Raw genomic sequence first — 16,356 nt, 5'->3', positions numbered from 1 at the left:
AGGAGCTGCCCCCAAAGCTGAGCACCCAGAGCCCTGCACGGGCACAGAGCCGAGGCTGTGGCTCCCTGCCCATCCCCATGGTGGCGTTCACAGGGGCTCCAGGATGAGGGAAGAGACCAGAATGTTGACTCTATACTTTAAAAAGCTTGATTTATTATTCTATGATATATATTATATTAAAATTATACTAAAAGAATATAAGATTTTATTAGAAAGCTTGAAAGCAAAAGAGAAAAATAGAATGATTACAAAATCTTGTGTCTAACTAGAGAGAGACACAGCTAGACTGTGATTAGCTATTTATTAAAAACAACTACATGAAACTAACCAAAGATACACCTGTTGCAATCTGCAGCAGCAGATAGTTATTGTTTGCATTTTGTTCTTGAGGCTTCTCAAGAGAAAAAAATCCTAAAGAAAGGATGTTTCATAAAACACGTCTGTAACACATCCCCTGCACTCAGCTCCTATTCCAGCGGCATTTTTGGGATGTTCTCCCGCTCGGGCGCTGCCGTGGCCGTGGCTGGCCCCGCTAGAGGGGGCTCCTGGCCCGGCTGCCTTGGGATGAAGCGCAGATGCAGAGTACCTGTAAAAGCTCTAAAGGGACAGGGGGGTGCTGCTGTGCCCCATTTCCTTTATTGGGGTGCTCTCTTTGTCAGGGCTTTCTTTTCCTTATTTGTGTTTCCGAGTAGAACATCAGAGAATTCAGGTTACTGGTGAGTGTGCCAGGGACGTTGTCTTCTCTTAAAAGTTGGAGTCCACGTGTTTTGTTAAAAGATAAAGATTAACAAAAGTCTGCAGGCAAAGGGGCTGTTCCCAGCCCTGTGCAGAAACAGGACTAGGAAGTGGCAGCAAATTGGCTGCTAAACATTAAACACATTCCGAACAAAGCCCCAGAGCGATAAATATTCACAATGGCGAGGAAACAAAAGGAGGCGATATGCCGGAACTGTAACTGAGTGGGAATCTGGGGACGTGAAGTGATGGAGGGCTAATGTGGGATCGAATCGTTCCGGGAAAATGGAGATCCTTGGTGTCCCGGAGGCGTTAGCAGGGGTACGTTAGCACACACGGGATTCCCGGCTCTGTTCTGGGGACGGCCCAGGGAGCTGACGGCCTCAGCGCTGTTTTTCCATCACCAAATCGCTGAAGGGAACCCTCAAACACCCCGAGGTTGGGGCACCCTCTCCTTGCATCCCTGCAAGGGAAATCCGCACCAGGCACAAGTGGAATCGCTGACCTGGGATGACTTCTGGGACGGATGGAGAGCCAGACACAAACACTGCCGCTCCAGTGATTTATGGCCCTCGAGTGTAAACATCCTCATTTTACCAACACACAGGCTCTGATTGGTTTCACTCTCACAACAGCCACGTGCCGACTGCAGAATATTTTGTGTCCCACGGAATTTCTCACTCATGGCCGGGCTGGGCCCATTTCCCACCCGATTTTTCCCAGAAGTTCCCCAGCACCAGGCTCCCAGTCCTTGGCTACAACCAAGGAACATTCAAATCACTTTCGGGTAGGTGTCTGTGTTTGGTGGGACGTTTCCATCCTCTGGGTGAGGGCCCGCAGTGCAGCCACGGATTGTCAGTTTTGGGCTGCTCTTTTTAGGATCGTTTGCAGTTTTTTGTTTTTCCGAACAAATGGCCCTCATTCCTTCGAGCCACCTATGCACACCTCCGGGCAAATCTTCTTTTACCTCCCACAAAAGGGGAGTGGTTTCGGGCGGCGGCTGGGAGGAGGAATGATTGCAACACCAAAGAGCAGGGCAATATGGGAGGGAGAAGAAATTAATCTTACCTTGGGAATCGCTGATTTACGGCAGGAGCCAGCGAGGAGGGGCTGGGCACACCTTGGCAAGGAGCGCGCCGTGACTCGGGCAGGGAGCGCTCACCTTCCCCAGCCACAGGCCGGGCTGGGGGCGAGGAACCTGCCCCGTTGTGCTGGCAGGACTTCGAGAAACTCATCTTTTCCCCCAAGCGGATTTGCCTTTGCAGCCCGGATTCGTGTCCCCGATGCGCGCCTGGCTGCGCGCTGCGCTCGTCCTTGGGGCGCAGCTCCGAGGTAAGGAAGGAAACCTGTCCTGGCCGTGCTGCCCTCTCTCCCTTCTTCCGATCCCTGAAATTACTGAAATTATCCCCAAGGCTGAGGCTTTTCCCCGTCCCTGCTGCCATTCTTCCTGCGCGGGGTTCGCTGGAAGTGGCACGAAGCGGTTGGGTTTCTTCCCCAACAGGTTTGGGCGTATTCGGGAGGAAAGCACCGATCTCCTCCTCTGATTTCCTCCTCAGCTCCGCTTTCAAAGTCTTTTTCTCTCCTGCTGGAATCTGAACTTTACACCCAGCCTTTCTTTCTTCTTTTTTTTTTTTTTTTTGCTACCTTTGTTCCTAAACAGTCGGGGATTGTCCAGGAGCTCCGGCCTCAGATCCTTTACACAGCAAAGGATCCAGACTGACACGAAACTCACCTGAATTTTCACTGGTTTATATCAAAAAAACAACTGGGTTTTAACAAAACGCATCCTCCTTTCCCAAATGCATCAGCGCATGGATGTAATCTGCCTTGAAAAAAAGTATTATATTCTTATTTCTCGCTTAGTCCTTTTCAAGGAGTTTAAAACGAAAAGATTTGGCACCGAATCCGTGTATGACCAACATGATCTCTGCCAGTGAGGTTTTTCACGTGGGAATGCTTTCAGTGCTTTGGCATTCAAGTATTTTTCCCTTTGAGATAAGGAATTATTTGGAAGGAAGTATTTAGTCATGAATTATTTCCAAATACATCTTTATTTTGAAGCTATATTTTAAAACCCTAGAAAAGCTTTTTGTTTTTTTGCTTGAATCACACTGTGTTGAGTTATCTTCTTAATGTGACAGGATATTAATATTTTCTATTTCCTTCACTAGCAAACCATTATTTTTTCTTATTTTTCACTCTCCTCCTCTCCTTTCCATGCTCTCCCTCCTGCTGGTTGTCCCTCTTCCAGGAGAGCATCAAGTGAGCGATGCTCACTTATTTTTAAAGCAGCGGCCATGGTGGTGGTGGTGATGTTTCTTGGAAAAACAAATCCACGTTTTCCTTGAGGATTTCCTCTAGACCTGACCGAATTTTCCTGCAGCTGCCCAGCTTTATAAAGCCTCTAAAATTGGCTCTGGACATCCCTGTAGGAGCCGTTCCACCGTGGTGTGCACGAGGCTGAGGAGAAAGTGTAGAAAGGGAAGAAAGGGAGTAGAAAGTGTAGAAAGGGGAATTCTGGCATGGGAAATAGCAATTATTGGGTGAGTTCAGTCCAGTTTGAATGGGTTTTTCCGAATAAACCGGCAGGATCACCCCCTTTGGAATGCCTGAGCCACTCAGGCCATGCCTTGCCAGCACAGATAAGGCTCCCGGGGATCTAAAGGCGATAAGAGCAGGGATGAGCTCACTCTGACACTGATTTCCCCCCGTGTTTGCCCTGCAGCGCTGTGGCTGGCGGCAGCAGTGGAAGTTCACACTGCCAAGGAGGTGGTGGCCGTGAACGGCACCAACCAGCGGCTGAAATGCACCTTCTCCAGCAGCAGCCCCGTGAGCCAGCAGCTGTCCGTGAGCTGGAACTTCCAGCCCGAGGACCTGAGCGCCCACGAGCCGGTGAGTGAGACCCCTGTGCTCCTTTCCAGGGGTTCCTCTAACCCCAAAACCCAGCAGTGGGTGAGCAGTGAGATCCCTGTGCTCCCTTCCAGGGGTACCTCTCATCCCAAAACCCAGCAGTGGGTGAGCAGTGAGACCCCTCTGCTCCCTTCCAGGGGTTCCTCTCACCCCAAAACCCAGCAGTGGGTGAGCAGTGAGACCCCTCTGCTCCCTTCTAGGGGTTCCTCTCACCCCAAAACCCAACGCTGGGTGAGCAGTAAATGGATACAGACACACCCCAAACCCACAAGTACATCTGAGCTTTCGTCACTTGCAGTGATTAATCCGAGTCCTGTTTACAGTCCTTGCCTAAAAAACGCTCTCATGTTTAGTTTTGGGTGGTCAGGTTAAAATATTTGTGGCTTCACGAAGCTGGACCTGCTGCACCTGATGAGACTTCAGGAATCGCCCAGGTCCCTTCCAGCCCAGGCCATTGGGTGTTCCTGTGACTTTTGCAGGTATTTTACTACCTGAAGGAGCCCTACCAGCCCCCCTCGGGAAGGTTTAAGGACCGAGTCACCTGGGATGGGAACATCGAGCGCCACGACGTTTCCATCATGGTCTGGAACCTGAAGCCCAGTGACAACGGGACCTTCACCTGCCAGGTGACAAACTGGCCAGACGTCTATGGCACCATCGGGGAGGTGCGGCTCCGGGTTGTGCAGAAAGGTGAGAGGCCAAAAACCCCCCAGAGATTGTGTGGGTTTAAGCAGAGAGAAAATCATGGGAGAAAAGGGGCTGTAAGTTGTGAAAAATGCGTATTTTATGATTGGCTTGTCGCAAATATTAAAATGAATATTATATGTGTTGTGTTAGAAAGTGATGCTGTGTTAATTTTTTTTAAGTAGTGTGTTAAATATAGTTATAGGTTATAATGTTAGGTTATAAGTTAATGTTATAAGGTTGCAAGGTTATTAGGTATTATTAGGTTATAAGTTTTAGGTTATATATAATTTCAGGTTACAATGCTACTATAGAAATGCTGTGTAAGATACTTTTTTTAAAGAGAGGGATGAGGTACTCTCACTGAGAGCAGCCACAGGACATCTGAATCTTCCAGAGAAAGAGAATTTATTGCTCCCTTATCAGGAGAAATTAATTTCTTCCTGCCTTGCTCAGTCCTAAAGACGCTGTCAGGACTCAGAGGAAGAAGCTGACACTGGCCAGACAGAATCCTGTGTTTGAATGGAATTTATGCAGCATGGATGAGCTGGATGAATATGCAACAGGCTGTTGCTTTTAAGGGTTAATCCTCTGTTAACATGGGTCCTTTTTCGAGCTTATTTTGCCCAGAAAGAGAGACCCAGACTGTCTATAACCCTTTGTTTTTATTGTCTCATATTTTCCTAAATCCTAATTGTCCAAATTATTATTACACTAATTAAATTACTATTTTTATAACCATTTTATTGCTATTAAACATTTAACATTTTAAAAACAAGTGATCTTCACAAGCAGAAAGCATGAGGGGAGAAGAGGAGCCTGAGGAAAGGTTTCATTGACACGCACAGCATCCCAGCCTCGCTCCCCCTGTGCGTCCCTCTGTTTCATTCCCTTGTCTCTCCCCACGCAGTGAGCTTCTCAGAAATCCATTTCCTGGCCGTGGCCATCGGCTCTGCCTCTGGGCTGATGATCATCGTGGTGACAGCCGTGATCATCTGCCGGCAGCACCGCAGGAAGGCGCGAGACAGGAGAACCGAGGCGGCGGAGGCGGCAGACAGCGAGCGGTGAGCGAGGGCAGGGGGGCTCCTGGGGCAGCCTGGACAGTTCATTTCCACAGCCCTTCTGAATTCTTGGCCAGTTTATCTCCATGGCCTTTCTGAATCCTTGGCCAGTTTATCTCCATGGCCTTTCTGAATCCTTGGCCAGTTCATCCCCATGGCCTTTCTGAATCCTTGGCCAGTTCATCCCCATGGCCCTCCTGAATTCTTGGCCAGTTTATCTCCATGGCCTTTCTGAATCCTTGGCCAATTCATCCCCATGGCCTTTCTGAATTCTTGGCCAGTTCATTTCCACAGCCCTTCTGAATCCTTGGCCAGTTCATCCCCATGGCCTTTCTGAATTCTTGGCCAGTTCATCTCCATGGCCCTTCTGAATTCTTGGCCAGTTCATCTCCATGGCCTTTCTAAATCCTTTGCCAGTTCATTTCCACAGCCCTTCTGAATCCTTGGCCAGTTTATCCCCATGGCCCTCCTGAATTCTTGGCTTGGACCCTGCACGGAGCATCCACAATGCAAAACTGCCAACTCAATTAGGGATAATTGGCTGTCTGCTGGCTGAACAGAGCCCCAGGATGGGCCAGCTCTGGAGCCCTCATCTGGCTCTTGCCCTCCTCAGTGGCTCCTCACTCAGGAGGACACAGCTGCTGTGGTGGTGGAGGGGAGATGACCACCCTGTCCCCTGAGCTGTGGTCACCACTGGTGTGGCACACTCACCATGTCACCTTGGGTGTGCTGTGTGTGACTCAGGACATCCTGCTGCTCTGCCTGACACTCATTTGGGCTTTTTTTCTCTCTTGTTTCCTCCCATTGTTATAACAGTAAAGAAAAGGAGAGCCTGAAGATGGGGGAAAAGAAGGAATCCATTCCATTGGAAGATTAAAGGTCTTTGCTGGTGTGCACAATGCAGGTACCCATCCAAACCTTCTCTAATTAATGTCTCAGTGCTCCTGTGGACTCTCCAAGACATTCCCTCGGGTACTTCCCTGCTGTTCACAGTCAGAACTGAGGCCACAGTCACACTTTGCTGTTGAGGATCATTCAGGGACAGCTGAACAATCTCTGAACAATCACAACCTCTTTAATGTACAAGAGATTCTCCACCCTGCTGTTGAGGAGCCTTTGTAGGAAAGCCATTGTTGCTGCTTTCCATGGCATTCCTGCTTTGTAGATGAAGAGGAATGAATTACTCCCCTTTTGTCAGTTTGAAATCTGCTTTTTGATTACTTTAACCTTTATTGTTTTAAAATTGCATCAGGAAGTCTGGCACTGTTTCCACATTCATTGTCTTTGCTTAAACGTGTCAGCATAAATTTTACCCACAGATTCTGAGGTCAGCAGTTGCCTCTATTATTTTGCCTTTTGACAATAACCCTGAGTAATGGATGTTTGCTTTTCTTACCATCTTTCTTCTCAGGTGCTTCCAAAGCAGCTGGTGAAAGCTTGTAATTTGGGGTGTTAGAACAAAACTGGATTACAGACGCCCCACGCTGCCCGTGTGGGGCTCTGCTCAACCTGAAAGTCTTGCATGGAAAGAGGGTGACTTTGCATGAGCTGTGAGTTCCCTTCAGTGAAGCAGAGCAGGAGGATCCTGCCCCATGAACAAAGAACTTTTCCTTCATCTTCTCACCTGTGGAATGGGAGCTTCTCTGGAAGTGCCAAGACTGACTGGACAGGGGCTGGGAGGCGTTTGAGCAGATGCACTCCTGCACCTTGGAAACCACAACGTGCCTTTGTTTTAAACCTGCCCTGGTTTCATCCCCTGAGACTCTCCCTGGCACCTTGAGAAGGAAGACTGAGCAGTGAGGTCTCAGCTGGTACAACAAGCATCCTTGGAATCCCTTTTCTGCATTAGATGGACAGAGTTGGAGCTGGGCAAGGTGTGCTGGTTGTTACCAGAGATGATATTCACCAGCCAGGGCGCTTTGCACATCCTTCTCTGGCAGCTTTGGGAGAATCTGGGGGTTGAGGAGAGTTTTCTGCCTGGCTTCAGCAGCTCCCCTCTGTTCCCATTCCCACTATCCCAGTGCTCCCCCTATTCCTGTTCCCATTCCCACTATCCCAGTGCTCCCCCCTGCTCCCCAAAACTGGAACCCACACGGTTCTAAGGGGTCTGACCAGCCCCAAAGGGATGCTGTTACAGTATTTACCCAGCCCCAAATCACAGCACTGGCCTCTTTGTTTGTAGAGTGTCTTTATGGCTTTATAAGCTGTGAAGTGCCAACATTTCCTGGCTCTTCCCTGGCTGTTTTCATTTGCACTCACCTGTGTTGTAAATAAAGGCACCTTGCTGAGAGCTGTGCTGGTGTGGAGTGGGCTGTGACCTGGGGAGCCCTGACACCTCAGATGAGCACATTTGCACTGCTTGTCCCCAAAATCAGATTTGTTACCCTGTGTGCAACAAACCGATAATGTAATACTTCAGGGAGACTGACATACCTTCAGAAGAGCCCAAGCCTGGGTGGGTGCTTGGTGGTGTCCCACAAATCCAGCACATCCACTGGACTTTTACCAGCACTTTTTGTGCACAGAATTCAGAGTTAGTAACTCTCCAAGTCCAGCCCCTCTCTTACAATGGCTTATTAATTCCCATACAAGTTATGTCACCCAGCCAACTTCTACCCCTGCTCAGGGCAGGCTCTTCACCTGGCCAGGCTCTTTTTGGCCTGTATGTGTGATTTTTGGTATTATAACCAAGATAGTTCAGCTCTAGGATATACAAACCTCAGGTATAGGACGGAGGTTAGCAACACAGACACACATCAGCATATTGATTTATTGCATCCCTAAAACTTGTCAGTTCCAGGGTGTCCTTCGCTGCTCTGTTCCCCTGATTAGGTCTCTCGTTTTTGGTGATTGTCCTGGAAAATCTACAAAAATCTCACAGCAAGGAACATCCTGACTAAATAATGTAATTCTGACACATTCCTCATTGTGTGGCACCCAAAACACCAAAGCTCAGTAAGCGGGCTGGCGGTGACAGTGACAGGAGCCACCTGGGGATTTGGGGACAAACACCGTGGCTGTGCCCGACCTTTCCCAGCAGGGCCACCCAGGTGTGCCCAGGTGTTCCCACCCAGGTGTGCCCAGGGGTATTCAGATGTTCCCAGGTGTGCCCAGGTGCTCCCAGGTGTACCCCGGTATTTCCAGGTGTTCCCAGGTATTCCCACCCAGGTGTACCCAGGTGTGCTGTGGCATTCCCAGGTGTTCCCAGGCGTTTCCAGGTGTACCCAGGTGTGCTGTGGCATTCCCAGGTGTGCCCAGGTGTTCCCAGGTGTCCCACCCATGTGTACCCAGAGCTGCCCAGGCGCCGCGGCCATTTCGGGGCTGCCCCGCCCTCACCTGCGCCAGGTGAGCGCCATGTTCCGGGGCTGAGCCCGGCCGGGATGCGGCGCCCAGGGGCGGCGGGGCCCGGCGGCCGCCTCCTCCTCCTCCTCCTCCCGCGGGGGGCTCTGCTGCTGCTCGGTACCGGGGGGCTCCGGGACGGGACGGGATGGACGGGACGGGATTGGCGGTGCCCGGGGGGTCCCGCGTTGGAACCGGGCCGGGAGCGCTCGGGATGCGGCTCCGGGGGCAGGGGAGGCTCGGGCAGGGCGGCCCCGGTGCTCTGGAGGAGCGGAGGAACTCGGGAAGAGCCGTCCCGGAGCGGTGGAAGGGTCGGGAAGGGCGGTCCCGGTACTCTGGAGGAGCCGGGAATCTCGGGAAGAGCCGTCCCGGAGCGGTGGAAGGGTCGGGAAGGGCGGTCCCGGTGCTCTGGAGGAGCCGGGAATCTCGGGAAGAGCCGTCCCGGGGCAGGGGAGGCTCGGGAACGGCCGGGGTTGAACGGGGCAGAGGCGGCCGCGCACCCTGGGAACGAGAACTGAAAGAATCTGGAGCTGTGGGGAGACTTTTGACCCGGTTCGTGTGAAATTCAAGCGCTGTGGCCAGAACCGCAGGGCAGAACTGCTCCAAGTCCCTAAAGCTGGTGCTTGGTGACTCGTCTGAGACCCCACTGATTCCGTTTCTCAGCTCTTTGTCTCCAAATCTGAACATTCCTGGTGGTGCTGCCCCGGTGCCTCATTTGGTGCCGGTTCCAGTCCCACAGAGAATAGGGCAGGGGAGATTTCTGTTTTCCTGCAAATTTCAGTGCTGGGGAGGGAGGGGAGGGAGTCACTGCTGTGCTTCAGTCCTGCGCACGAGTCGGCATTTTTGGGACAATTTAGCTCCTCTCAGGTAGCACAAAATGAATCCCTCCTTTTGTTCCCGTTCCATCAGGTGTCTGCAATGCCCTTTCCCTGGAAATTAAAGTCAATCCTAAAGTCCGAGCTTTTGTGGGCGAGCAGGCGCTGCTGAAATGCTCCTTCAGATCCAGCTCCCCCATCACCGAGAGCCTGCTGGTGGACTGGACCTACCGGCCCCTCGCTGGGGGCCAGATGGAGACAGTAGGTGGAACAGGGCCAAAATCAGAATTTTCTGTTTGCTTTGCTGGGCTGCTGCCTCACTTTGCGGTTTGGGACTCTCGTTGTTGCCTTCTTCCCCCTGTAAAATTCCTTTGGTGTTCTCTGGGGGGAAGAAAATATCCCAGGTAAATATGAAATGGCATAATAATGATAACGTAGATCAATTTAGGGGGTTGTCATAAGTGCTGCACTGTGCACTGCGCAGGATGGCTGTAAAGATTCAGTTGGTGGCTTTATTTCTCTTGCATAGGAAATACTCTTCCTGACTTCTTAGTGTGACATTATTCCTAGTTTTGCAATGCAGAAGCAGTTCGCTCTGCTTTCTTGCACGAGTGTTCTGGCGCCACAATCCCTGCCTTTCCCTCCTCGCAGATTTTTCACTATCGCTCCGTCCCACACCCCACAACAGCGGGGAGGTTCAAGGACAGGATCATCTGGGTTGGGAACGTTGCTAACGGCGATGCCTCCATCGCCATCCAAAGCCCGGAGCTCAGCGACAACGGGACATTCATCTGCAGCGTGAAGAACCCTCCAGATGTTTATCACAACATCCCCCAGACCGTGCTGCTGGTGACAGAGCGGGGTAAGGCTCCCTGCCCTGGCTTTGGCATCACCCCATGACAAAAGTGGCTTTGTGGGATCCTGGAATCCCGAGCATCACGTGGGAAATGCTCCCTGGACCTCCACGCTGGAGTTTCAGCAGGGGCTGCCCCAGCCCCGCTCTCTGAGCTCAGTGCTTTGAGAATTGATTGCTTTGCTGCATGGATTTGGGGCAGGAAGGGACGGGGGGAGCTGTGGTGACAGCAGAAATCAAAAGTGTCCCTTTGTTCAGGAGTCTCAGCCTCCGCAAATTGCAGCAGAACAAGTTAAACATTGAGGAAACGCTGGCCTAAAAATAATCCCCACATCACAAGCGCTGATTGTCAGCACCAATTTCCTCATCTGCCCTGCGTGCCAGCCCTGCCCCAAATTCTCAGCTCAGCATGCTGATAGAACTGTGCCATGCCTTCCTGTGCAGCTCCTGAGCCCTGAGCCTGGGCTGGGCTTGGGGACAGGAGCCCCAGGGTTTGGGGACAGGAACCTCACAGGTGTGGGGACAGGAACCCCAAGGGTTTGGGGACCTCAGGTTTGGGGACAGGAACCCCACAGATTTGGAGATAGGAGCCCTACAGATTCAGGGACCTCAGGTTTGGGGACAGGAGCCCCATAGATTTGGGGACTGCAGGTTTGGGGACAAGAGCCTCACAGGTTTGGTGGCAGGAGCCCCACAGGTTTGGGGACCACAGGTTTGGGGACAGGAACCACAGGAGCCCCACAGGTGTGGGATCAGGAGCCCCACAGATTTGAGGACAAGACCCCCACGGGTTTGGGAACAGGACTCCCATAGGTTTGGGTACCTCAGATTTGGGGACAGGAGCCCCACAGGTTTGGGGACTGCAGGTTTGGGGACAGGAGCCCTGCAGATTTGGGGACAGGCTGTTCCCAGCCTGCCAGCCCCGTGTCCCACATGGAAGGGCCACCAGGCTGTGCCCTGGCTGGGGTTTGTCCCAGGGCTCAGCCACACCGTGCCTCGCTGTGTTCCAGGCCTGGCCTTCCAGCTGAGCTCAGCAGCTCTGCTCTCCATCCTGGTGTTCCTCCCTTCTGCCCTCGTGGTCGTCCTGCTGCTGGTGAGGATGGGGAGGAAATTCCGGCTGCTGAAGGAGAAAGGAAAATATGGCTACAAGAAATCCTCCATTGAAGTGTCTGATGAGTAAGTCCTGGCTGCAGGCTGGAGCCTGTATTTCCACTTTGGGGTGTTGGCTCAGGCACGAGGGATGATTTCCCCACTGGCCTCCAGTGCAGCTCAGTCACTGGGATGTGCTGCTCACCCAGCAGGCAGAAAGCCCTGGGAAATCCCTGAGCTGGAGCACAGACCCAGTGCTGCACATCCCCTGTGTGCTGCACATCCCCTGTGTGCTGCCATTCGAGTGAGCAGAGCCATGGAGCTGAGGCACGTTGGGCTCAGACATATTTCACTTCTGTAATGAGGTTTATCTGAGCCTGAGTCAGCGGGATGTTTTGCATGAGAGATTTGTGTGCTGCATTTTGGGGTGAAGTCCCTATAAAGGCAAAACAAACCCAATAATGCCTCCTGTGGTGGGCTGAGCAGGGCTGCCAGGTGCTGAAAGAGCCTTGGAGACTGAGCTCCCTTCTGCTCAACCCCTTGCAAAATGATTTTGTTTTACTGCAGTCTTTTAATGATTTGATTAGTGGTGTAAGATTTGCCAGTCAAAAAGCAACTCTTGTTTTCATTTTTTGTTTTCATTTCACCTTCAAAATGAGGCATCTGGCAGCTTTCAGTCCTTTTGGCTTTGCTGAGCTGACTTAAAGGCTTTTCCTCACCATGAAAACCCTTCAGTTCCATGCGGTACCACCAGAATTCACAGTCCAGGGGTGGCACTGGGGTGTCTGGTGGTAAGTCCAGCCTGATGCTGTGCTTTTCTGCAGGCCTGAGCGCCCAGACAGGGCTGGCTGCGGGGGGAAGCTCAAGGAGTGGTGCCTGAACTGCGTGGTAAGTGAAAATTGCTGTTTTTACAGTGGTTTTGCCAATCTGGGTGCTCCAAGGAGGCGCTGAGAGCAGCAGGCAGAGTGTCCCAACACCTCTGGGTGTCCAAGCTGTCCCAAAGGCTCCTTGCAGTGAGAGCTGCTGGCTGTGCTGCTGGGAAAGCTGTCCTGACATCCATCAAACTGATTTTTCTGGACTCAGTGGAATCAAAGCTGTCATTTGGAGATGAGAAATCAGGGGTGCAGTGGCAGCTGCCGTGGGGGCTCTTTGGGGGCTCTGCAGGAGCAGTTTGGGGCTGGCAGTGCTGTGCTGGGGAAGTGTGACCGTGCTCACAGGGGTCTCAGGTTGAGGGAAGAGATGAGAATTTGACTCCATATTTCAGAAGACTTGATTTATTATTTTATGATATATATTACATTAAAACCATACTAAAGAATAGAAGAAAAAGTTTCATCTCAGAAGGCTGGTTAAGAATAGAAAAAGAAGGAATGATAACAAAGGTTTGTGGCTCGGACAGAGTCCGAGCCAGCTGGGCTGTGATTGGCCATTAATTAGAAACAACCACATGAGACCAATCCCAGATGCACCTGTTGCATTCCACAGCAGCAGATAATCATTGTTTGCATTCTGTTCCTGAGGCCTCTCAGCTTCTCAGGAGGAAAAATCCTAAGGCAAGATTTTTAATGAAGATATGCCTGTGACAGGGAAGGCAGGCTGCGACCCCTCAGCCCTCTGTGTTTTCTTCCTCCTTTCGCCTCCTTTTCGCCGCAGCAGAGCATTGCTAAACCCTGGCGGTTTGTTTGTTTGTTTCTGCTTTTTGTTTGTGGTGCTCTCTGAAGTGCTGGCTGCCTTCTAATCCTGCTGCTCCCCTGGCCAGCCCAGCAGCAGCTCCTGTTATTGAGGTGCCTGTGCTCCAGCCCCGGAGTGCTTTTGCCACCTGCTGCCCTGGTTCTGTGTGAGTCCTGCTCTCTGGAATGGGAGCCACATTCCAGAGTAATGCCCGATTGGAGAGGGCTTTCATTGTCTCTGTGTCCTGCAGAGCTCATTTCCCTCTGGGGCACCTCTGCCTCTCCTGCACACGCTCAGGACGTGAGTTAAGGAGGGTTTAAATATGTGTTGTTTGCTCTACTCTCCTAATGCCAGTGATTTCAAACTGCCCTAAATGCCCAAGCCTTCAGACAGGCGTGCGCTGATGGTTTCTATGAGATACAGGATGAAAAACAGGCAATTATGTAAGTTGGACATAAAATATTTACAGTTCTGCATTAGACACGGCAGGCACTGAGCTGCAGCGTTGGGAATGAGGGTTTGGAGAGGTGGGGGAAGCAGGAAACGCCTCGGGCCAGAGGTGGGAGGGCTGTTCAGGTGATGTTCTGGAATCAGGGAGGTGCCAGGAGGACAGATGGGGAAGGATGGAGCCCCAGCTTGGTGAGGAAATGCTGTCAGGACATGGGAGATGTTAAAAGTTGAAAATTATCCTCTCATCCCTTGGGAGGAGTGGAATTGGAATGATAAAATCCTGCTGCTTTCATGGCAGTGCTCTGCCAGGTTTGATCCTTTGCTGTCTGATACTGAAATATTTATCTCTGAAATATTCATCTGATCAGGTCTCTGAGAAAGCTGCCCTCTCATTTTAACAATTCTGCGTGTTTGGAGTTCCTCCAATGTGCTTTTTCATGCTCCATATGTGACCAGACAAAATTGCAAAGCCAATGGAAAATCCCTTTAGATTGCAATTTCTGGGTGTCAGTGAGATTGGCCTTGCAGAGCTGAGCTGTTGGGTGAGCTCAGAGCTGCAGAGCAGCCTGTGGGACACCATCGAACCTGCTGTGGTTGGCTTCTAAAAGTGGCTGAAAACCAATAATTGGTGATGCTCAGGGCTCTCTGCAGGGCCCTGCTGCACTTTCTGGTTCATCTTTAGCTGCTGCTTCTCCTAAAATACATTTCGTGTGGGTTATAGCATGGTGGTTGTGTCTGGGAGAAGTCAAACAAACAGTTAACAGATTAAGTATATTTATATTTATATTTATATTTATATTTATATTTATATTTATATTTATATTTATATTTATATTTATATTTATATTTATATTTATATTTATAGCAGTGGTTTTCCAGGTCCTCTGGCCTGCTCAAGCGCAGCAGGATTTTTGGGAAACATTTCAGAAGCCCAGCCAGGCTCAGCCTTTGGCTGAGCTCATGGCTTGGTTCATTTTCTTCACACATAATCTGTTTCTCTCCTTGTTCCCCGTTTAGGACACGGATGAGGAAGATCCCTACTGACCAAAGCTGTGCAAAAAGACCAAAATTACAGCACTGAAAATCCTGGTTAGACCCTTCCAGAGGCTGCTGGGTGACCAGTGCAGACTGAAGGACACGATCTGCTCTCAGTGGATTGGAGGAATAATGCTGATGGGATAATTCACTTCCATTTAAACACAAAATAATGATGTTCTAAAAATCTTTCTAATTTATTGGGGAAAAGAAAATCTCTCGCCCTCGGATCTGCGGGGCCCAGAGAAGCCTCAGTGCCCACAGTGCCAATGTGCCTTGATTTTCCTGCAAGCTGCTTTGGTTCATTGGTTTGGTTTTTTGGTGACATCCCTCTTTTCCTGAGCCCTGGAAACCCAACTTTTTTGAAGAAAAAGCTGCTCCAGCTCTCTGGGCACTGCCAAGGTTTGTTCTCAGGATTTTTTGGAACATACTGACTCACAGCAGTTTGATGAAGTGATACCTGGCATCCTCTGTGCTGGAGTGAAGAGAACCTACTGCTTTTGAAGTATTTTTTATTATTCAGCTGCACCACTGGGTATTGCTCCTTCTACCTGTAGAAGCGAAGCACAATTCATAGAAAACAATTTTATTTTCTTCTTTTTTGAAATCAGAAATGCAAATGGGGACTCTGTTTCTGGGGACACACAACCCCATCTACCTCAGCCATGGACTCAAGCACTGCCAAAGGAATGTTCTGGTTGCAGTAGTTGTTTTCTTCCTCCCTTCTTCTAGGACCTGCTTTAGGGAAATGGTTAATTGTGAAGCAATTACTTCCCCTTGGTGGTGAAGGGCATTTCCTCTTTCACCAGCCTTATCCACCCATGAATGGCAGACAGCAGTGGGATTCATTCACTCAATCCCTAAAAAGCTGCTTTCTTTCTGTATCACTCAAATATTCTCCTTTTACAGTCGTGCTCCAGGTTTACTGCGGATTTTGCTGTGCAATTACCAATAAATTCCATTATTCCATTCTGGGCTGCGCATCTGTTTATTTGGCTAAATACAGCTGGACTCATAAAACTGCCATCCTGAGGTGTAAAAATTGTCATTTGATGATGGGTGAAGGTTTTTAGGGAGCAGATTTAACCCTAAAGGGGACAAGTCCCCCCCTTGAGCATCTGTGCTGGCTGCAGCTTTCAGGTGTGGTGAGGCTCTCCCTGACAAGTAGGTCAGATCTGTGCTCCAGATAAAAACATATCCCCCCTCTCTGCTCTAAAGCAATATTTCAAGTGTTTGTGCTCCCTGGCGACACAACATCTCTGTCAGCCGAACCTTCCCTGGGAAAGGCTGCTGGGATCACAGAGCCTGGGGAAGTGGCTTTGCTGTTCCCCTCTCAGCACTCGCGACTTCCCCTGGGGAACCAGAGGCTCCTTTTTGCTGCAAAATTCTGCATTTCAGCTGGGCCTCCTTGGCCAGGAGTCTGCTGCATCCTGGGCAAGTGTTCCTGCTGCAAAGCTGAGCTGTGGATGCTGCTGAGCTTCCTCCTCCTCTGCCACCCATATGGAATTTCTTGGTGTGCTGATGCAGACAAGGACAGATAAAACAAATGTCTTAGAAAATCAGGCCTAAATTACCAGATAAATTACCTGAAATCAGGCCTAAATTTCCAGCTAAATCATCTATAATCAGGCGAATCAGCTGGCCTGGTACTCCTCAGTGCAGCTAGCTTGTAAGTTCTCATAAGTTACCCAAACAATCTAGTAAGGAAAACAGG

General features: G+C 50.4%; 2 protein-coding genes across 2 annotated transcripts; both read left to right on the top strand.

Moving 5' to 3' along the window:
* The first annotated feature begins 1,743 nt into the window (after window positions 1-1,743).
* On the top strand, window positions 1,744-7,680 carry MPZL2 (myelin protein zero like 2). The gene is made up of 6 exons (XM_064732024.1): window positions 1,744-2,067; window positions 3,461-3,627; window positions 4,125-4,335; window positions 5,240-5,393; window positions 6,207-6,294; window positions 6,802-7,680. Exons 1-5 carry the CDS (start codon window positions 2,019-2,021, stop codon window positions 6,265-6,267), a joined length of 642 nt encoding a protein of 213 aa, XP_064588094.1. The 5' UTR covers window positions 1,744-2,018; the 3' UTR covers window positions 6,268-6,294; window positions 6,802-7,680.
* A 1,047-nt stretch (window positions 7,681-8,727) lies between these two features.
* On the top strand, window positions 8,728-15,708 carry MPZL3 (myelin protein zero like 3). The gene is made up of 6 exons (XM_064731883.1): window positions 8,728-8,849; window positions 9,639-9,805; window positions 10,196-10,406; window positions 11,408-11,573; window positions 12,311-12,374; window positions 14,625-15,708. Exons 1-6 carry the CDS (start codon window positions 8,771-8,773, stop codon window positions 14,649-14,651), a joined length of 714 nt encoding a protein of 237 aa, XP_064587953.1. The 5' UTR covers window positions 8,728-8,770; the 3' UTR covers window positions 14,652-15,708.
* The last annotated feature ends 648 nt before the right edge of the window (window positions 15,709-16,356 follow it).

Source organism: Zonotrichia leucophrys, chromosome 24 (genome assembly GCF_028769735.1).
Source record: "Zonotrichia leucophrys gambelii isolate GWCS_2022_RI chromosome 24, RI_Zleu_2.0, whole genome shotgun sequence".
Classification (NCBI taxonomy): Eukaryota; Metazoa; Chordata; class Aves; order Passeriformes; family Passerellidae; genus Zonotrichia; species Zonotrichia leucophrys.
Note: the sequence above shows the minus strand (reverse complement) of the source record. Positions and strands in the feature narration are given on the sequence as shown.